General features: G+C 48.4%; 9 protein-coding genes across 9 annotated transcripts; 4 read left to right on the forward strand and 5 right to left on the reverse strand.

Moving 5' to 3' along the window:
- Positions 1-1510: 1510 nt before the first annotated feature.
- Positions 1511-3457, reverse strand: BP5553_05042 (Uncharacterized protein; the record flags this gene model as incomplete). Its single annotated transcript, XM_032013665.1, has 3 exons — positions 1511-2888; positions 2940-3231; positions 3286-3457. 3 exons carry the CDS (start codon positions 3455-3457, stop codon positions 1511-1513), a joined length of 1842 nt encoding a protein of 613 aa, XP_031870265.1.
- A 6226-nt stretch (positions 3458-9683) lies between these two features.
- Positions 9684-10508, reverse strand: BP5553_05043 (uncharacterized protein; the record flags this gene model as incomplete). The annotated part of the gene is made up of 1 exon (XM_032013666.1): positions 9684-10508. The coding sequence occupies one exon, from the start codon at positions 10506-10508 to the stop codon at positions 9684-9686; it is 825 nt and encodes a 274-aa protein (XP_031870266.1).
- A 1197-nt stretch (positions 10509-11705) lies between these two features.
- On the forward strand, positions 11706-12708 carry BP5553_05044 (Uncharacterized protein; the record flags this gene model as incomplete). Its single annotated transcript, XM_032013667.1, has 3 exons — positions 11706-11832; positions 11894-12449; positions 12501-12708. 3 exons carry the CDS (start codon positions 11706-11708, stop codon positions 12706-12708), a joined length of 891 nt encoding a protein of 296 aa, XP_031870267.1.
- A 315-nt stretch (positions 12709-13023) lies between these two features.
- Positions 13024-14480, reverse strand: BP5553_05045 (uncharacterized protein; the record flags this gene model as incomplete). The annotated part of the gene is made up of 2 exons (XM_032013668.1): positions 13024-14172; positions 14247-14480. The coding sequence occupies 2 exons, from the start codon at positions 14478-14480 to the stop codon at positions 13024-13026; spliced, it is 1383 nt and encodes a 460-aa protein (XP_031870268.1).
- Positions 14481-15034: 554 nt separating this feature from the next.
- On the forward strand, positions 15035-19237 carry BP5553_05046 (Uncharacterized protein; the record flags this gene model as incomplete). Its single annotated transcript, XM_032013669.1, has 2 exons — positions 15035-18147; positions 18202-19237. 2 exons carry the CDS (start codon positions 15035-15037, stop codon positions 19235-19237), a joined length of 4149 nt encoding a protein of 1382 aa, XP_031870269.1.
- A 1002-nt stretch (positions 19238-20239) lies between these two features.
- Positions 20240-20551, reverse strand: BP5553_05047 (uncharacterized protein; the record flags this gene model as incomplete). Its single annotated transcript, XM_032013670.1, has 1 exon — positions 20240-20551. One exon carries the CDS (start codon positions 20549-20551, stop codon positions 20240-20242), a length of 312 nt encoding a protein of 103 aa, XP_031870270.1.
- A 935-nt stretch (positions 20552-21486) lies between these two features.
- On the reverse strand, positions 21487-22577 carry BP5553_05048 (putative mitochondrial large ribosomal subunit; the record flags this gene model as incomplete). The annotated part of the gene is made up of 3 exons (XM_032013671.1): positions 21487-21626; positions 21674-22474; positions 22538-22577. 3 exons carry the CDS (start codon positions 22575-22577, stop codon positions 21487-21489), a joined length of 981 nt encoding a protein of 326 aa, XP_031870271.1.
- A 340-nt stretch (positions 22578-22917) lies between these two features.
- On the forward strand, positions 22918-26046 carry BP5553_05049 (uncharacterized protein; the record flags this gene model as incomplete). The annotated part of the gene is made up of 1 exon (XM_032013672.1): positions 22918-26046. One exon carries the CDS (start codon positions 22918-22920, stop codon positions 26044-26046), a length of 3129 nt encoding a protein of 1042 aa, XP_031870272.1.
- Positions 26047-26750: 704 nt separating this feature from the next.
- Positions 26751-27536, forward strand: BP5553_05050 (uncharacterized protein; the record flags this gene model as incomplete). The annotated part of the gene is made up of 1 exon (XM_032013673.1): positions 26751-27536. The coding sequence occupies one exon, from the start codon at positions 26751-26753 to the stop codon at positions 27534-27536; it is 786 nt and encodes a 261-aa protein (XP_031870273.1).
- Positions 27537-27661: the final 125 nt, after the last annotated feature.

Here is a 27661-nt window from a genome sequence, read left to right on the forward strand (position 1 = left end):
TCTCCTTACCATCGCATCGGACCTTCCTTCTCATCCGTCACTGACTCACTGTCAGATGTGCTCAGCTTATCTTGCGCTCCAGCTCGCGTGGGTTTACTCTATTGGTGTTATTACTTGGCCTTAGGCTTCAATATATCTACCGGGTTGGGCTCTGAGTCGTTCGTCAGCCTCAGCTTGATGGCGCCTTGGGTTTGTTGTTTACCCCATTGCTATCATGAGGTTTTCCCGTTACAGGTATGTTTCTACTAGTTTATCTTGATGCCCAACTCTCGGTATGTTCGGATCACTTGTTGCTTCGCCGGCTATTACACCACCTCTGACTGCATTGTGGGAACGGGAGCCTGGTGTTTTGATGGCTTATGACAAAAGCTGCTGTTGTTTATGACCTTGAGATACAAGGCACATAGCAAAGCGGAATATCTGTGAATTACTTATGACAACGTTTGATTTACTGCATTTATATTATACCTTAGCTAGCTAGCCAAACGATATCCCTTTCATCAATCTCAAGGATGGAAAATTCGAAATATATATCTATGTACCGAATCAAATTGTTGTCCCACGCTCCTTGTTTCCCATAACCCATATCCCCCTTCCAAATAAACTTAGTAAGACTACCAAAAGTACAGTGGTAGCTACCGAGAAAGCGTAATAAGCGATAGCTAACCCTTTAACGATCCGTCGTGTAATACCATGTCTCTTTGGTTTGAGAATAACCAGGATAGCAACTCATCGCACTGGGTTTTAGATTTTGCCAATCTATATACCTAAGCTCACACGGGGAAAGACTTCTACCCTGTCAATGTATTACAAAGTCTCAGTTATTCCAGCATCCTTTGGTGTCTAGAGGGATTTTGGGAAACTATAGGCTTTATTTCTAGATAGGTGGATTTTCACGTAAAGACGGATCATTGCTCAGTACTTATATACATTGTCTGCCTTGTGTTTTATTCGTTGTGTAAAGTGGGATGGCCAAAACCTTCCATGTAATCACGAACAAGAAACACATTTGACGAGACATAGGTGGAGAAATTTCAATTAAAGACTTGTATTTATCATGCCCTGTTAAGGGCGGGGTTCGAGATCTATTCTACTGATCCATCTTCCCTCAATCCCCGAATGATCGGAGCGGTGTTGTGCTATCTACCCCTTACAGAATTGAACTGCCATGAATCCATCCTGCCGCTTCTATGAATGCACGCTCGTAGCCCGGTATTCCAGGTCTTTTCTTATCCTTAAAACAATATCCCGCCGTAAAATGTCGTGCCTAATGTTTCCTAACGGGAAACATGAATATCAAAGCAACGATGCCCCTTCGCTAAACCGACCCAAATTGAAACTCAATCCTTGAACACCATCGCAATGCTGAGGAAAATCCCGAATGTTATGTACCGTGTTGATGACCGCCGGCCATATATGTAAAACACATAATAGAAGAAAGGCCCACAAACCAAGCTCTAAATCCCGCGTAAGTAGTCGTGCTCGAATCGCCCGTTAATGGGAGAGGAAATCATAGCTCTCGATAATCACTAGGTCTTGCCCTTCTCTGGCGTCCCTGGTGCCGATGCGGGTTGACTGGTTTCCGAAAGTATGCGTTATCCTCTTCATTTGGTAGTGGCTCGGCAAAGACGGTCATCTGCTGATTAGGGAAGCCGCTCGCGGCTCCAGGTCCAACGCCATTATTTCCATTGACAGGTGCTCCAGGGCCGCCCATGTTGCCGTTCATCATTCCGTTCGGCATGGCGCCGAATCCGTTGGGGAACATGTTCATAGGATTCATGTTGGGAAACCCCCCGTAGGGCATGTTCATGGGCATCATAGGCATGGGGAAGTTATTCATCATCGGATTCATGTTCATGTTGGCATTCGGACCGAAGTTGTTGGCGCCGTTGAACTGTGGCATCATGTCGAAAGGCATACCTGGGAAACCGGGCATGCCACCCATGCCGTTCATCATCGCTTGCTGTTGATACATGGCTTGTTTTTGTGCTTCTTGTTGTTGCATTGCTTTTGGAGCCTTTGGAATCTTGGGGTTCTCGAGTAATTCTTCAGCGGGACGTTTCTTAGGGGCAGTTGTATCTTGTTTCACGGGTGCCCTTTCCGGATTCGGTGTCGTGTTTGCTACCGGTGGTGATTTGGCAGGTGATTTTTCCTTTACAGGCGGCATTGGAGAAGGTGATTTGACCTTAGATGCCTGTTCCACAGCAGGAGCTGGTTCGGGTTTTACACTTGGACTCTGCGATCTCTCTTTCTCCTGTGCCCTCTTCGCCGCATTTTTTTCATCCAAATATTCCTTGATCTTGGCAGATGTCTCACCGTCAGGTTTAAGATCATCAATCAGTACTCCGTCAGTCTGGCATCCAGGACAGGTGAAGTCGCTCTCGATGAGCGCATTAGTAATGCATTCATTGCAATACGTCTTCTCACAGCAAGGCGTCTTCATTGGGTCTATGAATATTCTCTTGTCGATGGAACACTCCAGTCCCCTATCCTGTAACTCCTTATCACCAGCAGCTGCTGCCTTCTGTGCGGCAGCCGAAGATTTTGTCTTGGCCTGAAACTGTTCCCAGGATGCCTTATCTGGCTCCGCAATCACAAACTCTCCTTCTGCATTTACCATGACACCTGATGGAAGCTTTGCGTCATCCGTACCATCATTACTCAATGCCGCTGGCTTCTCGACAGTTTTCAAAAAGGATCTGGGAATACCCGTGGTACGCTTCACTCGAGGCTTATTGTCGAAATTTGGATCGTCATTTGTAGGGCAGACCTGGATCCAATGTCCCTTCTCTCCACATCGATAGCAGACGTAGCCTACGGGAGGGTCGTGGTCTGGTACATTTGCCTGTTGCCCTTTCTTAGCGCCAGGTCGGAAAACGGGTGTTTGGCTGGATAATGTTAGCATTTTGCCTAGTTGTTTGCATGGGAGATAAACTTACTGGGACATTTCTTCCTGTTGGGCTGACCATTGCTCGCTCTGAGCTTGGAACATCGCCGCCATACGCTCCTCCTCAGTCATGGCGCTGTTCATCTGGACTGACACGGCTGCAGCCGCCGGCTTTGCTGCGATTGTTGGCTCCTTGCGTGACGCATTCTTTGAATTCTTCGCCTTGACAGGCATATTACCCGACATGTATCTTGCGGCCCGGCCGGCTCCAGGCTTCATGGGTGGGAGTCGACGAGCAATGACCAATGTTGATCGAGGAATAATAGTAGTATCGTCATCATATTCTAGCAATCTGTCAGTACCACGCCTACGGGAAGATGAATTTACAGGATGCTTACCTTCTTTGCCATCTTCGTTGTAGATTGCGAGGTCGAAGTCCGTTCCATCACCTAAGCCGCTCTTGATGATGATATCACGTTTGAGCTCAAACACAGAGATACCAGTACCATCGAACTCCACTCTAGAGGGCTCCTTCTGGGATTTGAACTTGAAGAACACGGAGGACGTCATGATGCCAGGTTATGTGTAGTATTTTGAGGGTGTTGATGTTGAGGGTGTGTGGCGGATATTGATCGAGACAAGGTCGAGGACAAAGAAGACTTAGCCAACCCTGTGAATATTTCGCACTGAACTGATCGTAAAATTAGGGAAGGGGAGGGTATGTATTTCGCGAATGCGACCGTTGCAAAATCAGGATTCTTTTCTTTTCTTTTCTTCCGTTCAAGGGAACGAGGTGAAATCAAATCTGATTGCAATCACTGGAGATAATTCTTGTTGACAAGAACGTCTGAGTAGAAGAAGGAAATGATGTACAAGATTGCAGCAAGCTGCGACGTGTGATGTATTTTGACTGATCCTCCGCGACAAACAAAGCGACAAAGCAACTCCACCACCTGAAGTGAACGTTCCTCTCCCACACCAACAGTGAGTCCTCCCCTATTTCCGAGCTGTAGCGAACGAAGTGAGCACCACTGCTACACAGTCTGGATGCAAAACGCGATAATTTGATGGTTAGCTCGACTTGTGGGGATGGTTATCGTGATGGCGATGGATGAGGTCGATGATTGTCGATGGAGTCGATGGGAAGAGGCGAAGACGAAGAGAAGAGAAGTGGTCGCTTCGGCTGTGCTCGGCTGACAAATTAGTTGCGCTATGCACGTGATATGGCGCTAGTACGAAATTGGTAGACTGGAACTGTACCTAAATACAGAAAGCACCATCCCTCACTTCGATCTACGAGAGGGTAGTAAATAGTGATAAAATTCACACTTCATTATTATTAAGTCATATTGGCCACTGATACACCCAGACCTATCATCAACGGTTACTGGGACGCGCTACACATCTCACATTAGATGCGCCATGTTTCCTCCACAATGTAGGTACTACAAGCCGGTCTGCTGTCCCTTGGATGCCATCACAGTGCTTCACAGCTTCCTTGCCACAAATTGACTAAACCAAGCTGTATAGTCAACATAGCAGCAATACTAACTGCAACAAAACTCCTGCACTGTTTGTTATAAAAGAGTGCTTGCTTAGTTTTAAACGGTTTGTTGTAGTGAATGTTCTGGTAAAGGTCTCTCCTTCCATCATCTCTATCATCATATTTCCATGGGCTTCGCCATTGGCATAAGCATAAAGCAGAACGCTGGCCTTTTATTAAGGGTTTAAGGCTCGGCTTCCTGGATAGCCCGAACTGCGAGTTTCGAGTCTTAGAATTTCTTACACGTTCGAAATTTGAGTGACAAAATATTATTATATTTGAACATGATATTTTAATGTACATGAAGCTTACAAAGTACAGGAAACCACAACCCCCCGCTCCCCTACCCCATATGTAGCCCAGGGTGTCCCTAAAGAGGACACCCTGAGCTACATATGTCTCGAACCTCCGTTTCTACTTCGCCGAAATATTCGCGGTCCACCACTATCTCCTTTGACGGGAGCTCCATGGCACTGGAATGGTCGAGTTTCACTCGTCGAAGCATGACCCGATTTGTTAAAAGCCGAAGTTTCCGGAATGCTTCTACTCCTGGTCCAGGCTCTTCCTAACCTTAGAAACAGTCCCAGCACATGGCTGTTCAACCACGAGCTACTGAATCGGATTCAGTAGCTCGTGGTTGAACAATGATATGTGCTGCATGCCATTGTGCCAGGACCGTTTCTAAGGTTAGGAAGAGCCTGGACCAGGAGTAGAAGCATTCCGGAAACTTCGGCTTTTAACAAATCGGGTCATGCTTCGACGAGTCAAACTCGCTCGTAACCGCCAGCTTCATGATCTTGGTTGTTGGCTGCGAAAAGTAATCCGAACTTCCGGCGGATTGCTTGTTAGATGGAAGTTCGGACTCCTTTTCACGGCCAACAACAAAGACCTCGAATTAGGTCCCCTGGCGGATGCAAACTGGACCTCCGGTTTTGGATGTCCAATCTACACTGCCAGGGGACCTAAGCGGGCCGGTCGTCCAAGTGGTAGACGCCGGACCCTTGGCTATGATAGCCATGGCTTGAATATTATTGTTGTGCAAGTCGGAGAACTAGCTGTAGCTAGTGGCCGTTGTTTCCGTGAGTGGGCATTGTCTGCAGGGGCTTCTGATGGGAGTAGACTTGATGAAGTTGTGGGGTCTATACCCTGTGTTCACCCCGCCAGAAGCCCCTGCAGAAACATAAATTTGTACTGTCCAGTGCGAACTCCGCCGACTACTTTAGAACTTTGTTGCCATTGATATGATTTGGGATTTTTGTGACTTGCTCATTGACGCGAACGTTCTGCTTGCCTGTCCTTCTCTCTACTCGGTTCCAGTCAGAGAGGACTGCGGTAAAGTCGGTGTACACGTAGCATACAATTCGCCAACTGAAGGCAGAATTGGCAAGCTCGTGATTCGTGTGATTTGTTCGATGGGGAGAGAATGCATTGGCTGCCGCATGTTGGGGATATATGGTAATGTCCCTGTTGAATGTGTGTCCCGGCCTTGCAATCTTCCTCTCTCGGTATCTCCGTCGTTCTTATTGTCTCATTCTCTAATGGCAGTCGATCATGGACCATCTAAGGCGCACTCTGAGGACATTATCCCAAGTCGCTCTGTTCGATTCTTCCCATAGGAGACGAGTAATTCTGGATGTCATGTTGATCAGCAAATGCAGTCCTCTTACATATTAATTTTGGAAACTTACTAGAAGTCCTAAGTAACGTTCTATCTCGATCAAGTGATCCAGGGCTCTGAGGTCAGGAGGTGCCAAGCTAGCTTTCGGGAGCGGAGAAAGAAGGAGATGAGTATATAGATGCTTGTATGGTCAGCTCGGATATTCCTTGGCAGATGAAGTATACTTACTAGGTATCGAATCTTGGCCCGATAGCACGCCTATCTCATGTTCCTTGCGTATAGAGATTTCAGAAATCATATATTGTATGTGGCAGGACAAGGATGATGTTGAGCGTCGCTGGGTTTTAAGTTGTCTATGGCACTGAATTTTAGCTTTGAATTGCTCTGGGGTGGCGGTGCCTGCTTACCTATTATCTTTGCTCTTGTAATCGAGCTATCATCATATGCGTTGTGCGCTTGCGCGATTATGCTGTTCACGTGTAGGCATGGCCTGTATGTCATCCAACAGGAGGATTCCATGGAGCACAGCTTCAATTATTCGGAACTCTGTGGGGAAACGTGTCAGCCTCGAATCTCTGAAGGTGCTGGGTGTACAATTACCTGTTGAGATTGGTTGCCTCTACCTGGTTGATAGGCTTCTTCAAGTGGAAAGTAGAGCGGCATAGGGCTCTGGAGAAACCATCAGATCTGGCTAGAAAATGGAAACTACGAAGGTACTTGCCAATTCTGTTCTTCTGCTTTAGCTATCCATGTGTTTGTATGCATATTCCCATGGAAGGATAGCACAGGAGCTGTGGAGAGGAGCATCGGCTTTTGGTCAGAAAGAAGTCCTCTCAGGTTTCTAACTGCTGGAATCTGTTTGGTGTGTTTTCTCCATCTGCTTCATGTCTAGTCTAGATGGAGCAAACGCTCAGGGCCTCTAATCCAATATGACGTCCATGAAAGATGCGTCAATATGAGGAAGATGTAAAGATGAACCAGACAGTGACAATGACAAGTAGCAACCAAGGGTCGCACCTAATGAGGAGGAGGAGGAGATGCATACTGCCAACGATAGCAAAGGCAGGGTTAATGTATTCATGAGTTAAGGGGGATAGTGTTGATGGTTCTTGTGATAGATCTGGTGGTGGTATTCATGAAGTTGGTAGGTTGAAGGGGAAGGGGAAGAGGAAGAGGAAGAGACGACAACGAATTCGAGATATTCCATTGTGGGGTATAAATCGCACTTGTCGTGGGTGTGCGTTGAGACCAAAGCGGCGATTTCAGGACCTCAGCCTGAGAATCCGTAGTCAGGTTCATCCTAGACCTCTCCAAGACAGCACAATATCAAACCTGCAAGTACGTTATCAACTCACATCCCTCCGGCTAGGATTGATTCAAGGGATCTGGCACTGTCATATTGTATAATGGCTAATAGTTCCTTCTAGTCACACAGTTCGAACTCGTCCAGCTCCTCAAGCACCTCAAGCAGCTCAAGCACCTCACCTCAAGCAACTCAAGCACCTCAACCCCCTTACAAAAGCTTTAGAAGCAAACAAGCACCCTTCTCAAAGGTAAGTCTACTAGCTCTGCTACTTCCTACTCCAAATGCCTGTGGCTCAGACTGACGTCACCATCCCTTCAAAGAACAAACAAATACAATGGATCTGGGTCCCTACGTGGGTATCTTTCTGGTGTTTGCTGCATGTTCATTAGTGGCAACACTGGCATGCATCGTGGTGGTTGTCTGGCGGGAGATCTACAAGATGCGTCCTGAGCCTCCGGTGGAAATGGACAATTGGTGGGGAGAGTGAGGAGGGGTGAAGGAAGGTGGGGAAGGGGCATCGGTAGAGAGAATTGAAGAGAATTTGAACGAAAGGTCACCCGGCACTTCTTCTTTTGAACCTTAATGTGACTGTGATTGCCATATAGTACACGAGTGTCAACCTTGATTCGACCTTCCGACTTACCTATGACACTGACACTCGGACTAGGAGCTGACAAAACCATTAAAAGTGAATTCATAACTGGGATTGACGTATTCTGGGTTAATCTCCATCAGCCCTTCCACTTTGGCTTTGGCTTTGTCTTTGGCTTAATACGACTATCACACTTCTGCTAAGGGGCCCAACAGCTGCAAAAAAAACACGTACACACTTAGAACAAAAGGTTTACGAAGAATGCCAGAGAGAGATCGAGAATTCAATATGCTGAACGTAAGCTCAATATCACCCACTTACCTTCTAACCTACAAGCGTATGCTCTGTGTCAATGGCGTGCTTGTTGTTTAGAACTTCGCCTACTCTAAGACATGGAATATATCTAGCTATAACAGATCTGGCATTAACAATAACAACAAGTGGCAGCTGTGGTATATGAAAGTAATCCCTTTAGGGAGCATAATACCGACGCGCCACAAGTTTCCAGCAGAATTTACCAAATATAAGCCAAGCTTTCGCTCTTAGTGGACCTGCTAAGAAGTTGAAGGTGAAAGAGTTGAAGACATTGCCTTTGGTGCTTGATATTACTAAAGGAAACCAGCTGTTGAGCCCACTAGTGTAAGAGAAACGAAGCGTGACATTCTGGTTCGTTTATCTTAGAAAGGGAAACGAGGGGGGAATTAGACAAGAAAGGTTGTTGAGCAACTGACTTGCGATCACAGTACTCCCTTAAATCAATCAATTTCCAAGCGGAAAACGTAAAGAAGGGAGTAGAATCTGGCCTAACAAAGCCCTTGCCACCTACTGTAGGTGAAGTCCCCGCAACCCCAAATTGAAGGAACATGCTCCAAATAACCAAACATAAGCACTAGCTACCTCCCTAACAAAGTGAACCTCATGGCTCTTACAACCCCCGCCAAAAGGGTCCTAAAGTATTCCCACGGATCTGTGTATAAATTTCAGGATAGTTATGGGCTGCTCTGCTAGATATAATCAAAGGAATCTATGAAGACGAACTCAGTCTGGTATCGTATCTGGATGGGACTTATTGTCTAGAAGTTTTGTTGTAAGCTTGTAGATATAGAAGGCGTTCCCCTTAGAATACACCTACCCAGGTAGGGACTTTAATAAATGTGGATATAATAACTTTATAGAATCCCGCGTCTTATAAAGCAGGGCCCCGCATCCGCACACAAAATAATATAGTTGAGCCGAGCAAGTTGGTAGACAATGTCCATCGTTATTTTAATCCTTTTCAATAATATTATCTAACAACCTAAGGATAATGGATAGATAGTTTAAAAGCTTGAAAGAAAGGTTCTAGTTGTTATTTTAGCCCACCATAACAAAGTAGTAACTTGAGATGCTCCACACAATAGAGATATATAGACAACTTGTCTATAAGTGTGTATTAAAGTTTAGTTTATAATTAATAAGGGGGTATATCCATAAGCTACCTATAAACCATACCAATCCATGCCCTATGATGTTGAAGGAAGAGCAAATCCCAAGCCTATTGATAACGCCAATCAACCCCCCAGAGTGCACCATTACCTATTCCGGTTCCCACTTCCGATATGTGTAATTACCTCTCCTGATGCAAAAAAAAATAAAAAAAATGCAACACCAACGCCAGTCATGATTCGTAGGACCTGCACGCAACCTGCGTCCAACCTGGAAGATTCCGGCTTCCATAGTTGGCTGAACACCAAGGACTTAAACCTCGAGCGTCTTCTTCCTGATTGTAATCCTCCGGCTTCTCCTCTTAGCCACAGTAGCGGCATCCCACTGCCCGGCAAACAAATCCTCACATTCGTCCTCATCGTCACTATCGAACACAATAGTATCATCCTCTATATCCTCTACCACGTACTCAATTTGTAACCCCTCACCACTACTTTCTTCAAGTCCTTCATCGTCCCATCTCACCTCCGGCACAACCCTCTTCATCTCCAAAATAAACTTCCCAATCTTATACCTCTGTGCTGCCTCCTTCGCATCGACATACTTCCACCCAAGAATGGTACTGCAGATGGAGCAGCTGACATCCGCCACAACATGGGCGCCCGTCAACAAGTCTCTATTTACCGCCCTGCCGATTCTGGTATTTATCAACTCTGTACGATCCCTCTTGTGTTTCGCGGACGTGCCGAGAGGGCGAAGGGAGGATGGTGGTGGTGCAACCAGGTAGGCACGCCCTTGGCGACCTGTAAACCCCTTGCTCACGATCTGTGAGGCAAATGCTATATCTGCAGAGCAGGTTATGCATTTTAGTGTGTTCGGTGCCGAACGGTGTAGTGTGGGCCCCGCATCTTGCTCTTTGGAGATGGGAACTGGCCCCCTCTGCTGGATATAATAGCCAGAAGGAGGGGAAGAACCCGGACTGGTGGAAGGAGAGGAAGTGGGCGAGGAGCTCAGGGACGGTACTGGCTCTGAAATGGTCGAGGCCGTGCTTGTCGTTGAAGACTGCCGCCCACGGAAGTGGAAGGGCAACGAAGGGAGGAGATAGGTTGGGAAGTGTGGGCGGTAGTCGGGAGCCATTACACTCGTCTCGTTGAGTCTTCGATCTAGTCTCGAGACTAAACCTCTTGGTTTTGACTTTCTCTTGGTAGGGTAAGAGGACCTTCTTAAGGAGTTCGAGATTCGGACAGTGAAAGGGAGACACGATGACGGTGTTCGGATGCACTAAATAGATACCTCTAGGTGAAACAACTTGTGCTATTACGTCGACGTCAATAGCAGCGGCAACATAAACAGCTTATTTTGTCATGTAACGTCGGTGCACGAAGTACGAGGACGATCAACACTGCCACTCAGGCTGGGCAGCCTCGAAAGCGGGTGGGCGTCTCATGTATGAGTAATTGCTGGTGGATTCCTGCTGGTCCGATATCGACTCCGGAAATATCGGGTAATGGTTAATGGTGGTGGTGGGTTTACACGCACGCTGGTGACTGTACAGGGCAATCTGTACCTGTTATCATGCAATCGTGCTACAAAGACCATCAGATGAGGTCCAATGGAGGCCCAATGTCCAGTGTCTAGTCAGCGGGTTCAGCGGGGTTGCTTATCGATAGGCACAAGAAGGAGATCATGTGAGCGATTCCAAGGGTGCAAGCGGAGAATACTTAATAAGCAACTGGCAAAGAGCCCAAGCCTAACCCGGTTAGCGTTAATTCATGCTACGAGTAGCAGCTCTTGGTAATAAGGTATGCTGCGTTCTACTCGGTACATTGCAGTACAAGTCCAATAACATTTATAATAATATCAGTTCATCTCCAGCCAATCACGTCCTCTGCTCGCCCAAATGATGTAAACCCAAGAAAACGTGCGGCCATTCGATTGGCGGGCGGTGAAGAAACAGGACCACGTGATGCGCAAATGCCCCATTGGGAAGCGGGGACTTGAGCCCCCGGCACCGCCACTCGTCGATACTTTAGCCCGCTTGTTTCCCCAATCCAATCCAATTCCTTCACCTCAAACTCAAAAGCTCACGCAATACCAAGCAAACACACTTAAGCACACACAAGCACACTCAAGCAGCACTCAAACCCCATCGATCCCGTCGAAAGACCCAACCGAACGCTACCCTTCAGACATCACTCAATCAATCAATCAACCAAGACAATTTCTCTCGAGACTACCTACGATACATCTCCATCCATCTCCTACATTCCACATCCTATACCCCCCAAACCCGAATATTCATCACCAACTTCGTCGTGGCAAAAATCCATCATAATGTCGCCCAGTAAACCGAATAGCTACACCAGTACCAGTAATTGTAATGGCGAGACTGTTGGCCACCAGACCAGCATTCTCGCCTCCGCTTACTGCGTAGACACTTCTGCCCGCCTCAGCGGATTCCGTGAGTAGACCCTCTCTTCAGCTCTATCCCCATCCTCCTCATTGTCCCTCCTCTACTTGAGAAAACAATGCTAACATTCATCCTCAGATTACTCTACTACCGGCGCCGGCGGGGCCCAGTGGCATCCCTGAGGTCCTGGGGATCCAGGGAATCCCCGCACCACCGTCAAGTCCCCCTCTAGCCGCCCTAACCTCCGCCAACGAGCTCGCGCTGATGTCCAAATCACGCGGCAACGACCATACAACGGGCGCGAGGAGAAACGGTGGGCGTAAAGAGGGGGCAGCGTACTACATCCGGGGAGAGTGTGAGAGACTCTTCTGCGAGACCATGAAAGATGTTTTCCTTGGTGAAGAAGGAACTTCGTCGAGTAACGGCTCATTCGTGATGGGTGCGGATTTACATAATGCGTACCCTTCGCCTCCTAACGAGAGGCGGGGGGCGTATGATCAAAGTGATTACTATGGCAAGACGGACGTACAGGATGTCGATGCTTGGATCGAGGTTTGGGACTATGTCGGTGGAGCCAGCTTCCGCGGTTTCGTCGGCGGCAACGGGGAAAACAAGTCTCTGTTCGCATTCTTCGATTCTGCTGTCATTGGAAGAGATCTGAAACAAGGGTAAGCCTTCTCCCCTCTTTAGCCCATATAACCATACTTACATAAAACTAGGCTTATGGCATTAATCGAACTCGCCGAGACTGTCTTCGATGTCTCGCAAGTTGTGGTCTGCGTCGATCGGTCTGTACCCGACGTAGACCGCAAAGCCTTCCTGAAGAGCCTTCGATGGGTCGGCTTCGAACTTGTTTCTCTTGATTTGTGGGGCGGCGGCTTGGACATGACAAGTGACAAGTGGCTGTTCTTGGGTATGGAAATTTAGTACATAGCGGAAAGGAAAAGCTGTGCGGATTTCTTCACTGGCGTAGTGGGGGTGCGTTTTGAGTGCTTGCATGGCTCTTTTATCGTTAATATCTTTAGCTTTGCGGTTGTGAAGGGGTTTATTTTGCTGGTATGGAGTAGTGGGAGCTTCACTGCTTATTCAAATTTATCTCTATTCTCGCTCTCCATATACGCATCTACCATTCTGGATATGATAATCAGTAAGTAATGTTGTGCTAAATGCATTGTGTCATATGGGCCCACGATACCAAGTTATCCAATGACTGTCTTGTTTAACCCACATATAGATTAGGTTCTAAGCAGTGCTTGACAACGGCTGCTCTTCCTCACCAGCAGCTGCTGACCTTCTCCACCTCCTGTTCCTATTATCCTTCAGCTTGGTCATTAGCCCTTCCCAAATAAGCGATGACCTGGATGGCCACCGATAAGCCAAATGACACAAAATCCCAGCCACAAACCCAACGCCATCATTCCTAAATGCGAGCAGCCCCCCAACCGTCATAAACATGACCATCCACCTCTGCTTCCTCTCCTCATCCGACAAGTCCCGCTGCATTTTCAACCCCGTTGCACTTCCCCCCTCATTCGTAGATTCCGACACTTCCCATAAATCCCTGGCACCATAATTCAAACTCTCGCCAACTTTAGCTAGCTCCAACCCCGCGGCAAGTACCATAACCCCCAAGAGCGCTTTTGGATATACTCGCAGAAGCTCTACTAGAGTTTCCCCAAATAGCAAACCAAGAAGCATCTTGAATATCCCGAGGATGATAATACTCGCTCCACTACGAGCACCAAAACGATATTGCGCTGCGAGACCGCCCGAGCCGTGACATACGGGCATGGCTCCGAACCAGCCCCCTATCAAATTCATGAGCGCGACACTAATACCAATTGACGTTACCCCTGGCGCTGGGATGTGCGGGAGCAGATCAGAGGACAGGTAGGAGACGGCGATGATGGAGTTTAGTGTTGTGAGGGGGATTTGGCCAAGACCTGCGTCAAGGGCACCGGTGCGGAGGGCTGGCCAAGATGGGAGGAAGGTGTGTGGATGCCAGAGGGCGAAGGAGGGGAGGTTATGCGACCCCGCGATGGATATTGATATTCCTAGGCCGAGGAGGAAAATGAGGAGCGCGTATGGAAATCGAGGGAAGTTTTGCGTGACGAGGAGAAGGAGGAAGGCGAAGAGCGCCCATAGGAGATTATCCCCTGCGTTTGGAGTTGTCCATCCTAGAGGCTGGAGAAGAGTACTTCCGGCTGAGAGAACTAGACTTAGGCCCGCGCCGACTTGGATTCCTTTTACTACGGGCGTGGGAATGGCGTGTGTGAACCATCGTAGCAGGCCGGTTATGCTGAAGATGAAGACGATGCCCGACGTTGTAAAACCGGCGGAGATGGTCTCTTCGATGGAGAACTTTCTGGATATTGCTATAGCTGCAATAGCCTGGAAATGTATGGTTAGCCGGGCGACTTGAGGTATATGGATGAGCACGATAAGGAAATATGATATGTACTTACTTTCATAGGCTGGACAGGTAGCGGAATTCCGAAGGCTATTCCTGTCAATATGTTCCATAGGCCTGAAAATACAAGAGTTGTGGAGAGTGATATGGAGTTGTTGATCGCTAGAGCTATCATGAGCGGCAGGAGAGTGCCTAAGTCTCCAAGAGCCCCCGAGATCTCGGCGAGGGGGGAGGTTCGCAAAGTATTGACATTGTTGAGGTGGAGACGTCGGAGATGGGTGAAAGCCATGTCTCAGGTATCTTTGAATAGCTTGTAGTTCTATGGACTTGTGGGCTATATCACCTGGCTCTACTAATGTTGGAGCAAGTCATATCCCACTGTTCACTGAGGGGTATCATTTGAGGTTTGGACACAAAGAGTTACAGTGGCAACCTTTTTGACTATAGAAATATCAGAGAGTATGAAAGAGATAGGGTCTACCATTAATAAAAACGGATTCCAAAGAAAGAAAGAGACGAGCTTATCTGTTGATGTTTCACTCACAAAAAGAGGGTCATGAGAACATCGGGCTGACCCGGCTGTGCATTGGGTGGCTGGAGAAGGTGGGGTGGAGCGCGTTTATCAATCGCGTGGAGTCGCGTTGGGCTTCACGCGTCAGTATCAACTCGCGAGCTTACCTATAAGCTTCGGACTCGCTCCTCTCTCCCTTTAAAGTCAACACAACTTTTGAACTTTGATTTGAACCAGCATGAAGTCTTGACATCTCCGATACTGATATTCTTTTATTTTATCGGTTGTTCAATTCAATTCAACAATATTATCACAATTCCTCCGCCATCCCAATGGCTTCCTCACGAGAGTTGTCACCAGCGATGGAGTCCAACTCGGCATCTCCAGGCCAATTGACGCCTACTTCGAAGGTTAAGGCTCTGCTTGCCACGTTCGATAAAGATTCAGATTCAGAGAGTAACTCCGGATCTGCGAGACGGAGAATAACAGCTGCACTTGCGAGCACTTCCCCTTCGAAACCCAAGAAGTCCGTCGACCGGACCGAGCCTCTTGGTACCACGAATCGATCGCCGGCGAAGCGGGAAAATAATATTACGGATGACGATGACGAGGAGGATATTGTGCGTCCTAAAGGCAGGTTAGCTGCGCGGATGCAGGCCAACGACGCAGCAAGTTCCGACGAGGATACACCGCATACAGGCGACGCGCGGGAGAGAGTACGGAGGATGCTCTTGGCCAAGAGCAAGATGTCTGAGACGACTGAAGATACAGATGCCCCCAACACTAGTGGTGATAGTAACGCCCCGGTCGTCTCACGGAAACGCAAAATTAGAACTTCTCGTCGGGATACCCCAAAGTCGAGTCCTGCGAAAGATCCCACCTCGCCCGGACTATTTGTTTCGCCTTCTAAAAGCAAGCACGCTGACTCTGGGGATAATACCTCGGACTCCGACGCACTCCCCGCCAACCCACCCAACGATGACCGTTTCAAGGCCCTCGTCCAGAAGAAACGAGAAGAACGTCAAGCCAGAGAAGCTGAGGCTGCAAAGGAGAAAGCTAAAAAACTCGCCGAGCGGAAGAGGCATGCTAAAATTCTGGAGGATGACGAGGACGAGCTTAGCGATGTCAGCGTAGGGAGAAGACTCACACAGCCAACACGAAAGGCGGGTAAGAAGGCACAGGAAGAAATCCGCAGGGAGACGCAACGATTGAGCCGGAATCAACAATTAGCTCACAATGCTACCACCAAAAAGAAATACCTCAAGGCGGACCTTTTTGCAAAATTTAACTTCCGTCAAGACACCAAGGCCGCCGAACCGACCGAAGCCGTTAGCTCTAGTTCTCCAGCACGACATCATTCCGATGTTGAGATGAAAGATACTCCTCCAACATCTCCAGCCTCTGATGCCGAGCAGAGTCAAAAGTTAGGGGGAAACTTGGAGCTCCCAGGTACAGGGAACGAGCTCCAAAACATGGACGATGATGAAGATTTACCTACCCTCGAAGACGCTTTAAGTAACGTGCCTTCGTCTCCTCCCACTCGTCTGGACAAGGGCAAAGGGAGAGCTGTAGCGCAGGCAACTCCAGAGCTCCAGATGCCCAGAAAAAAGTCGCCCTTTACCCAGCGACCTATTAGAATTCGGCATTCAAAGATTTCCGACAAGAATAACCTTGCAGCGGACGATTCTGACAGCGATCTAGAAATCGTGAGTGAAAAGACGTTTTCTCCAAAAACGAAGAATCTGGATTCCATATTCGATCGTATTCCTGCTAGGAAAGCAAGGGAATCGCAATCTATCCATGCTTTGCGAATGCTTGCCCAGCTCACATCTCCGGGAAAGCAATCCTTCAAAAAGAATAAGAGGCCATCAATGACCACTGGGGAACTTCAGATGTCCCTTCAGCAACGGGCGAAGCAACAGGCGAAATTCGAAAGAGAGGAACGGCTGCAAGCCTTGAGGGACAAGGGTGTCATTGTTCAAACGGCCGAAGAGCGCCAGATGGAAATGGCTGAGGTTGAGGATCTTATCTCGAAAGCTCGACGCGAAGCCGATGAAATTACGAAACGAGAGAAGGCAGCTGCGAAGAAAGAACGCAGAGAGAGGGGTGAGGAGGATCCCCTTGGAGACAGCAGCGATGATGAAGACTGGGAGGAAGGAAAAGGTGGCGACCAAGAGCTCTCGGTTTCTGGATCGGAGGAGGAGGATATCATTGATGAAGAGGAGGAAGAAGATGAAGAAGGTGATGATGAAATGGACGACCAGGAGACGACTGCCGTAAACCCAATGTTTGATAATGAGGCTGCTGAAGATGAGGAGGAAGCAGAGGCTAATTTGTCTATTGATGAAGAGCTGGCCGACGATGCCGATGTTGACGAAGAGGATCTTGATCATCTACCGGCCAACCAACAACAAAGGCGGAACAGAAAGGCAGTCATCTCGGACGAGGAGGATGAGGACGAAGAAGATAACGAAAAGTCACACCCATCACCATGGGCTGAATCACCCATGCAGCTGCGTACGGATTCACCGCGAGCTCCAAATTCGGTATTGCGCTCCGCTACGAAGACATTTATCCCTGGAGTTACTGTAGATGGTCCAGCGGGCCTTGGTTTAACTCAAATATTTGCCGGGACTATGGACGATAGCCAGTTCGACGCCGAGGAAGGGATATCGCCGTCTGCGCGGCCAACTTTAGGGTCTCCTCAAGTCCATAATGGCCAGGGCTCGATGGCGTTTTTGAAAAGATTCCCGGCGCCCCAGCTTCCACTTTTTGTGCCTACGATGTCGGAGGACACGCAAGACCAAGATGTGGTTTTGGATAGTCAATCAGTTGATGGCGAATCTCAACAAACGGAATCAGTTTCCCAAGCGATTGAGCTAAAGTTCTCCCAGTCCCAAATTCACGGTTTCGATAGCCTAGTTCAAGATAGCCAGTTATCACAATTCCCAGAAGCCACGCAGGATGTAGGATTCCAGCATATGACCCCTGTTAAAGGAAGATTTGTTGACGCGCCTCCTTCGACGACTGATACTGTTATGCTCGCACCAACAGCAATGCCAGAAAATATGGAGGAGACGCCTATTGTGAGAAAGAAGGGCAGACTCCGCCAAAGAGCTCAGGTCGCTACATTCTCAGACGAAGAGGATAATGGCGAGCTTCTAGAAAATCTTCTTGAAGAGGACGAATTTGAGATCAACGCCAGTGCGTTTGATGTCATGCGTAAAGCGACTAAAGCGAAGACCGTGGTTGACGACTTTGACAAGAAGAAGAGCAAAGCAAAGGATATGGTAAACGAGCAGGCCGAAGAGTCCGAAGATGAGTATGCAGGACTGGGCGGTGCTAGTGATGATGAAAGTGGAGAGGAGGATGCTTTCGTGAAAGAAATGATTGATGATGAAGGTGGCAAAGATGTTGATGAGAGTAAACTTGCTGCATTCTTTGCGTAAGTTCCCCATTCCTGCTTTTCTCGAGATTTCCAGCTAACTTTCTACCATAGGGACCGTGAAAGGGCAAATGATGAGAAGCAGGTCGAAAAGCTTTACAAAGATATCACAAATGGCATGCTCCGTCGTAAAAGAGGAGCAGATTATGATCTTTCCGATTCAGATGACGGAGGAGAAGCCCGACGACGTAAAAAGCGTGCAGAGTTTGCGAAGATGCGGAAAGCTCTGCTAGCCGATGAGCGGATTGGAAAGATTGCGGAGAATCCCAAAAGACAAGCCTTCCTCCGCGCGATTGAAGACCGTGGCAGTGAAGATGAGATGGATTTCTTGGAGGACTTCGCAGAGCCAGAAGAGGGAACAGACTCTCAATCCCAGTCTCAAGGCGAAAACCCTGAGCAAATTGTTCAAGACAGTCAACCAACTGCCATGGCTCCGCCAAAACGGAAACTGTCCAACGACGCAGACGCTGAACAGAGGCCACCACCACATCTTCGCCGCACCAAGCCTGGCAAGAAGCCGGCGAATCTTTCTGAGATCAGAGAATCACTTTCAAGTCTCATCGATGAGCCTAACGCTATGATAGCACCAGCTGAGTCTGAGTCCGACTCTGAGAACGAGCTAGAAATAGAAGGCCAGCCGGACAGCCGGAAGGAAAAGGAGAACCGCGATCCCTTCGCACTCCGAAGAACAAAGGTCCCTGTCATTGACCGCATCTCCTTGAAACGAGCTTCCTCTAGCTCCATATCCTCGAACGCTCGAATGGCATTCGCAGTTTCTTCGGCCGGACCAGGATTCAAAGTGCCTGCTCTATTGAGACGCGCTACTACGAATAGTAGTGTTACTTCATCCACCAGTTCTACTCTCACTGGCGGTATGTCTGCAACTGAGCGGATGGCAGGGCCTGCTAGTAGCGATGGAGTTAAGAGGGGTGGTGGGAAGAATAGTGGTGTGCATTATTTTGCAAGGGAGAGTGAGAGGAGGGCTGCCGTTGTGAAGACGGAGAAGAGGAGAGAGCTGAAGTTGGTTAAGGGGGCACAGGGAAGGCGGAAGGTTGTGGGAGGGTTGTTTGGTGCCGGGAAGTTTGAGTGATGGATTTTGTTTTTTGAATATAGGGTATGGAGTTTGATCTGGCTGGAGGGGTTTAGGACTGGGGGCGTTTGTAGGAGTTGGGTATCTATTGGAATGACAATAGAGTATTTTGATCTAAAGCTACTCCTTCTAAGTGATATATATAGTGTCTATCTATACATTTTGTTGCATACAACGCAGTTGATTTCATGTACCACCCCTTGGTGATTCTTACAACGTGTAGTCACTTGCAGTCGGAAATCTAGAGATATATTCATTGTCTCGGGCCCCTCCTAGTGTTCTACTCCTTCTAACTCATCCTACCGCATCTCTAGCACTCCTAATACGTGCTCGACAACCCTACGCTAGACTTGTTGGATAATCATAAAGGGAATCAGTGGCAAATTTCCAAAAGTGGTAGCATTACTGGAGTTTCTAATTTCATGCGGTGCATTTGGTTGTGTTGTAGACTATAAGGTGAAGCGTGTAGACGTGTATAGCACATCCATCAAGTGCCTCTTGTGCTGTTAACCCACAGGGCAATAGAATAAGGTGCCTATAAGCTAAAATTGATGCGTGGAAAAAGGCTGTGTTCCCAATGGGTGCCACATCCTAGGGGTTAGAAGTGACTAACTAGATAACACCTCGAAGAGAAAGGCTGATATTATGCCGCCATTGCATCTACACTAGCTGCTTAGAACAAGCGTACAATTCTATTTATTGTGCAAGCCCCAGGTAAGTGGTGCTGAAAACTGCACCCACCCACAGGAGGTTGCAGGTTTATGAATCCAAGCGTATCTAGATGGTGGTAGTGGTCGTACACCAACATGCACGAGTCCAGCGAGGACGAAGAATTTCATGATGAGCAGGAGGATGCAGAGAGCTCATTTGAGGATGATGGTTAATAGAGTTTCTAGACGAGTAATCTTACTAGTTGCGCGACACGTTGGTTGCAATGGCCCGAGAAGATGGAGATGCCCTCGACCTCGTGTTGAGGATCGTGTGTGATGGTAAGCCCCTCTGCTATACCTTGGCCACATCATCCAACAGGTGAAGGAGCCGATCCCAGAGCCACCAGTGCCAGAGCCAGGTAATTGCTAATATTGATAGCATTTTAACATATGACAACCGAATCAAAAATGAAAACAACCCTTGGGAATGACAGCCATCAGCTTTTGTCATGAACGTTACGTGATACACAGCACCACCACCCGGAACATCACTATCACCCGCAGTAGCACCCCAAGCATCAGCAGGAGCGACATCTTGGCTAGGTGACGGCATGTATTCGCCAGGAACTAAAGTTTCCAAAGCAATACTATAAGCTTTACCCATGAGTGTCTTGTTAAACTATCAGGGCTACCGACTTTTTGATGGCAAGCTGTCCTTTTGTCACCGATACTTTCGGGTTCTGTGGCTGATTTTGGTTGACAGGTCTCTACCTCACGACTTCAATCTTCCCAACCATATGTTGCATAACCCATAGCTGTCTACTATTTTCCACCTAAATCGGCTTTGTCGCGAGCAAAGTTGGGGAGGTTGCCATTCTTTAGCAATCTGAGGCATTGATGGCCCGGACGCGGCCCTTAAGGAACCCAGCTCTCAGGGACAAGCATAGTGAGATATGTTGTGACAAATTCGTGGCAACTCGTGAGAAAATGGTAGAGCTCATTCGGCGGCAGGGTTTAACTGTAGCAAAGCCAATGATTGCACCGCCTTGGTGAAACTGAAGTAGACCAAGGCACCCCTCGAACCACAATAATAGGTAAATAACTCTCATTTCCATCGATACTCGCGTTGATATTAGGGAGAAAGATTTCTTGGGATTTACCTTTCTTGCGACTATGCAATTATTCGTTTATGGACAGGGAAAATAGGGGAACCTGGTTATAGGCATGGCAGTAATGTGGCGTTTGTGACTTGTGTTGAGTTGGACGATATTGGTATTTTTCTCAAGCCTTAGGGTGAGAGCCGGCACTTCCGAGTAGCTATCTGGATGGAGTGCCCTCTCTTCTGCAGACTCCTGGTATTAGAGTGCTGAAAGCTTTTTAGAGACCTTCGACGATGAGTTGACGGTTTGCCTATGACAGAAACAGAAAGTGTGCCATGGGGAAACTTCTCCCGCAAAACACATATCATCGATTCTGGGCTAAATATCTCACAATGATGAATGGAAATAATGCCGTCCAAACTCTCGCATCCGCCGGATCTCGCGAGGATTTATATTTTACAAAGGGGTTAAATGTACAAGCGCCAACATGCCATGCCGTCTACCAGGAATAAAATTGCCTCTGAGCCGTCACCGGCCTGTTTGGCAGCTGCATCCAAACCTTCCGATTCTTAATCTTTGTCTGCCGCTCCTCGTGTTGCCGGATCCGAGTCTTCTCTTCCTTTAAGATCACGGATATACCTAGAGTAGATTAGCTAGTGAAATGCTGCCTCTAAAGTATGACTTACTCGTTGTGGGATGTTTTAAGATAAAGACCCTTCCTCTAGCCCTGATATCTAAGGACTTGCCATATAACCCCCTTCCAACCCAAGCTTGGTCAATATACAATCTCGTTGGGTCATCCACCTTCACCGTCTTCTTATCCTTGGTCTGGATATTCCTCGGTGTGAATTCCTGCCCTTGGACTTTACCAAGCGCCATGCCTCTCCTAACGATCGCTTCGTTCTTAGCATGCTCAAGGTGTTCCTTGACGTCCTTTGCAGCCTTCTTCTTCGAGAATCGCATTTGGACAATGGCTTCCTCAAGGGTCTTGCCGACAATCTGGTGCGCCAGTGGTACCAATTTCTTCACCGAAGTCTTAAAATCGTGGCTCTTGGACAGCAACTCCCTTTCTTGTCGTTTGATCTGCTGTGCCCGTGTCAATCGTCCCCGTTTCCGAATCTCTCGGATGACCATTTTTCGTTCCCATCGCATCCGGGCCTTTGGGTTTGGATCTAACGCGGCAGCCATGGTTTCTGGATTCCGCTGAAGAGGTGCACCTGCGCCTTTCGACTTGGGCTTAGGCCCGGCTGTTTCTTCATCTTCGAAAATGGAGGACGAGGCGAGGTCTCCTCGTACGAGCGATCCTCCTTTCGGTGTTGCCTTTTTCCTGAGATACTCCTCGGTGAGTGGATTCTTGGGCTTTACCACTTGGTCGAGTTGCTGTGATCTCCCGCTTCCCCAACCTGTGATCCCGAAGTTGAAGAGCGTACGGCGCTGGAGATAAGGGAGGAGGAAGGGGGATCGCTGGGAGCCTGTCAGGGCAGTAGCTGGGCGTATCAATTAGCTTCCAGATAACTAATACTTAAGCTTGCATTTTCCAAAGAACGTACCCGATCGCACGGCTCGCCGTACTGGCAAATTTAGACTCATGGTGAGCGATGTTGTCTGTGTCAAGTCAGCTTCACCTCAAAAACCAACGCGCCTCGGATATCGACGATTTTGATCTAGTCACGTGGTCGCATTCGGAGCGGCGAGACGCGGCAGATTAGATCAAAGCTCTCCAGGTCCTGCGTCACAGACTCCATTGCGCTTGGATTTCTATTCTAGCACAAAGGCAATAGCAACCGCCATAGCTATAACCCTTGGTTTCCGTCTGCTCTAGACACGCGTCCAAGATAGCTATCACATCGATGATTCTGATTCGCTCCCATATCAATGATACTTGACAGCTTTCCCCTCGGAAATATTTACACCACCTACCGCCGCTAATATGAGCGAACCCGTTGGTGAGGATGCCTGGCTTGCTCTCGTCGATGAAGCCAGCCGGACCGCAGGAGATCTGGAGCAGCGCATCGGAGTCGTTGAACTTTACAAACGCGCCCTCGCTGCAGAGCCTTGGTCAAATAAGCTATGGTTGGCATATTGTGAATGGGTCTGGTCGCTTCACACAGACTGCCAGAATGGCGACGCGGGCTGGCCAGAGGAGGAGCAACTGTTGGGACAAGAGCTCTTTTCACTCGAAACGGCCCTTGATGTATGGCAGCAAGGAGCCCAGGCAACGCAATATCGGCTGAGCGACGGCCATGAGCTTTGGAATAGATGGATCTCGATCGAACAGGAACAATTATCTGGACTTGAAGACAAGGAGCGCATCGAGCGCATTAAGAGGCTCTTCCTGGACCGACTTCAGATACCACATGCTACGTGGGCGGAAACCTCGCAGATGTCCTCGACATTTATTACGAAGTATGACGAGCCTGCTTGGGAATCGACAATGGTTGAAGTTACAAAATTGGCGAAAACGGCCAAGGAATTGTATAGTTACCGCGAAGCACACGAGCTCACATTGGCGAAAGCGAACGAGTCCGGCGACCCTGAAGCAGTCAAAGAGGCAATGAGGACCTATTTGGATTGGGAAACTGCACAGGCGGTTAGGAAGACCAAGAAGAGCCAACCCAGCAGTCCTCCGATTCTTTGCGTGGCATTGTTTGAACGGGCATTAGCCTCCACGCCTCTTGGATTGGAGTCGGATACTTGGGAGGATTATATCACGTTTCTATCGTTCATCACGAGGGAACTACCCAATATTCCACTCCCATCTGTTATCTCAGTTGTACAGCGAGCCACGAGCCATTGCCCATGGTCTGGAACACTTTGGGCACGCTACATTCTCACAGCGGAGTCCGAGAACTTACCATTTGCAACCATGGAACAGATTAAACACTCTGCCACCAACACTGGAGTGTTAGACCGAGATGGCATGGACGGTGTGATACAGTTTTACCTTGCTTGGAGTGGCTATCTGAAAAGACGAACTATAGCCCCCGGTGCGACTGATGAGGACATCGATGTGGCGGATATGGGACTTCGCTCGGCCCTGGAAAGCGTCGAAGAATGGGGCCAAAGACGCCATGGCAAGGAAGGCTGGAAAGGGGATCCTCTGTTCCGGATTGAGAGAATATTCATCCGATATCTTACCCAGAAGGGTTTATACCGAGACGCACGGGATTTATGGAAGCAACTCGTTCGGACGCAAGGGGATAGCTATGACTTCTGGCAACAGTATTATATATGGGAAATGACTGTCTGGACTCCAAATTCATCACCAACAGTACCCACAGCCGTATTAAGTCAAGCCGTGCATCGTCACAATCTAGACTGGCCGGAGAAGGTTATGGAGATTTATATACGCCATTGCAACAACCACGAAGGCGTGGAGGAGCTGATAAAGGCAACGGACACCGTTCGTAGGTTGTCCAAGAGTGTGGCCCGAAGGCGCCAAAAAGAAGCCGCTGAAGCCGCTGCGATGTATGCTCAGCAGCAGCCTCAAGCTACTACGGAACCTGCGACCATAGAATCGCCATCCGGCTCGGCGAAGAGGAAACGGGAGCCCGCATCCGAGGAGCCTGATGATGCCGCAAAGAAAAGGTCGAAGAATGAGAAGAACGCAATAGACCTAGAGACATTGCGTGAACAACATCTGAAACGCGATCGTGAAAATACCACTGTTTTAGTCACCAATCTTCCCCCAGAGGCTACCCAAACGAAAGTCAGACAGTATTTCAGAGAATACGGCCATATGAACAGCATCACTTTGAAGACCGAGGCGGACAAACTTTCGTCAACAGCGCTGATCGAGTTTCGGACCCCAGAAGACGTCCAGTCTGCTTCCCTGCGCGATGGAAAGTACTTTGGAGATAGACAAATCCAGGTCAAGTCTGGTACGGGGTTGACACTTTATGTCACGAATTTCCCACCCACTGCCGATGATGCATATCTCCGCAAACTTTTCAAGGATTGCGGAGAAATATTTAGTATTCGCTGGCCAAGTCTGAAATATAACGCTACCCGCAGATTCTGTTACATCTCCTTCCGCACTCAGCAGGCTGCAGTTGCGGCCACTGAACTTGATGGCCAGTCATTGGGTGGTGTTTATAAATTGGTTGCAAAATACTCAGATCCCGCGAACAAGAAGAATCGTGAGGGTGCTATGGCTGAAGGCCGAGAAATCCACATTACGGGCATAGACCAAAGCCTAACAGAGGAAGACTTGCAGGAAGTATTCGGTAAATTCGGCAAGATCGACAGGATCAGAATCTTGAAGAACCTCAGTGGGAAAAGCAAAGGTGCTGGGTTTATTTCTTTTGAAAAGCAAGAAGAAGCAGCTGCCGCGCTTGACCTAGATAAGACCAAGCTAAAGTCTCGCATTTTGACGGTTGAGATGTCCAGTGGCACGAACTACAAGCCCACGGCTACCACCAGGGGACCGTCGGCGTCTCCAGCGCCAGATCAGGAAGGTGATACTGCCATGTCCCCTTCTCCAGGACCGGAAACCCATTCTAGCACCGATGCACAAAATGCCGTGTCTCGAACCGATATCTCACATAGAACAATTGCATTAATGAACATTCCTGACACAGTCAACGATGCTCGTGTTCGTGCAATAGTAGAGCCATACGGTGACATTGTCAAACTGGTACTGCGGCCCGATCACCAAGGAGCTATTGTTGAATATGCCGACGTTGCATCAGCTGGACGAGCCGCACTAGGGCTAGAAAACCACGAAATTGTGCCTGGACGCAAACTTCGAACTGGGAATATGAAAGACCTGTTTGGGCAGAAAGGCGAGATTAGGACGGACAAGATTCTGGTTGGGAAAGGGAATAAAAAGTCTCCTGCTTCTTTTATGCAGCCGAGTGCTCCTGTTAGGAGACCTGGTCCTGCTGGAAGAGGCGGTTTGGGCGTGAAGCGAGGATTGGGGTTTGCAGCGGCAAAATCCGATACTGGTAAAGCGGATGGTAAAGCGGAGGCAAACGGCAGTGCGCACGGAGAGGGAAACAAACCCATGAAGAGCAATTCTGACTTCAAAGCTATGTTTGTCAGTGGAGGAAAGCAATAGTCGCACATAGCCCAACATTCGTTAGAAAACTGAGGTTAAAGTTTTACGGAGTTGTAGTTGTACAGTACGTAGTTGCATGGCCACGGCCTAAGATATATCCACCTTAGCTCTCCACTAGGAGGACACCGATAAACCAGCAGATTTGGAATTCAGGACTGATATTGACCAGTTTGCTCCTTGTAGTGTGGTGGACCCTTGCTGTGTTTCTTATCTCGTCTCCGCGCGTCGCAAGCGCCGCGAGGTTCTAAAAGGGGTTGTGGCTTGATAAGCGAATTTCAAGTGCTCTTTGAAACATCACCACCATTGGATATCGCGAAACCGTAAGCAAACAGTTCGTCGTCAAAGTCTCATCGCAATGCTAGAACAATTAGATGCTTCCGATTCACTGGACTAAAAAGGATCTCGGCTTACTTCTGACAAAAAAGCCGCTAGGATTAAATACACGTAACAATGGTGCATTTGCAAGGTGTGAATCCGAAGCGCCGGAATTGGTGAATACATTCCCTATATGCGGAGCTTCCGCCAGTTTGATCTGATTCACCTCCTATCTCTCTCAATGAATAACTGATAGCTCAGCGTATCCTGCTTTTACTTTTTCCATTTGATTCACTTTCAACGGCGTTGACGTCGGTCTTTTATTTGCATATCATTCTTTTCCTACCAGGCCAATAGGACTACCACTTTTATACAGAACAACTACCATAATGAACGACGCCAGCGCTATCAAAACTCAATATAACAACAGCCATACGAAAGAGAAAACTCTTGGATCCAGAGCAATGAGCCACCTCCGCACCCCGCCAACAATCCATCTTCCAAAAATGCCGTTCCACACTGCTCATCCATACCACCAAACCAGCTCCTCAACATCTAGCACCACATCCACCTTTCAGCCCACAGCTCCCCAACGGCAGCCCACCTTGCAAACTCAATATATGCGCATGCTCCTCGCGCTTGACGACATCTCTCGCGTACACAATATCCTCGCCTCGTTCTTTACATGGCTCCTCCTAGCAGGATTCGTCATCTTCCCTGGAACATTCACGTCGCTATCCACATCCGACACGGTAGCGTCTAGTACCACCGCATCAACCATCATACACTCGGTGCAGCACATCCCGTTGCTAGTCATCGCTACAGTCTCCAGTGCTTTGGGTGCGACGGGGATGTTGTATCTCTACTACGCCCATACGGACAACTTCGTCTGGTTGCTAAATAAGATTTTCCTTCCGGGTGTGCTGCATAGCTTGGCGGGTTTGATCAGTACGCTTGTTAATGTCTATTCGAGCCAGAAGGGGATGTGGAGTGTGAGTGCAAGAGTTACTGCAGGTGTTACTGGGGGATGTATGGTGATTTGCGGGGCGTTGTTTGGGGTGTATCAGTTTTGGGCTTTGGAGAAAGTCAAGAAGGAGCATGGGAAGGAGATGGAGGCCGGTCAGAGCTGGACAGAGAAGTTGGGAAGAGGTAGGGCGGGCGGGGGTGTCGTTTAGGATAGCTTAAGAAAGCGTTTGATTAAAGGACGAAGACATGACAGACCTAGAGTTTGCGAAAGTAAATATTTTGATACTTAGCGTAGATTGAATGTCCTAGGGCAGTTGAAGTATTTATATCTTGG

The sequence above is a fragment of the Venustampulla echinocandica genome (assembly GCF_003357145.1).
Source record: "Venustampulla echinocandica strain BP 5553 chromosome Unknown scaffold_2, whole genome shotgun sequence".
Classification (NCBI taxonomy): domain Eukaryota; kingdom Fungi; phylum Ascomycota; class Leotiomycetes; order Helotiales; family Pleuroascaceae; genus Venustampulla; species Venustampulla echinocandica.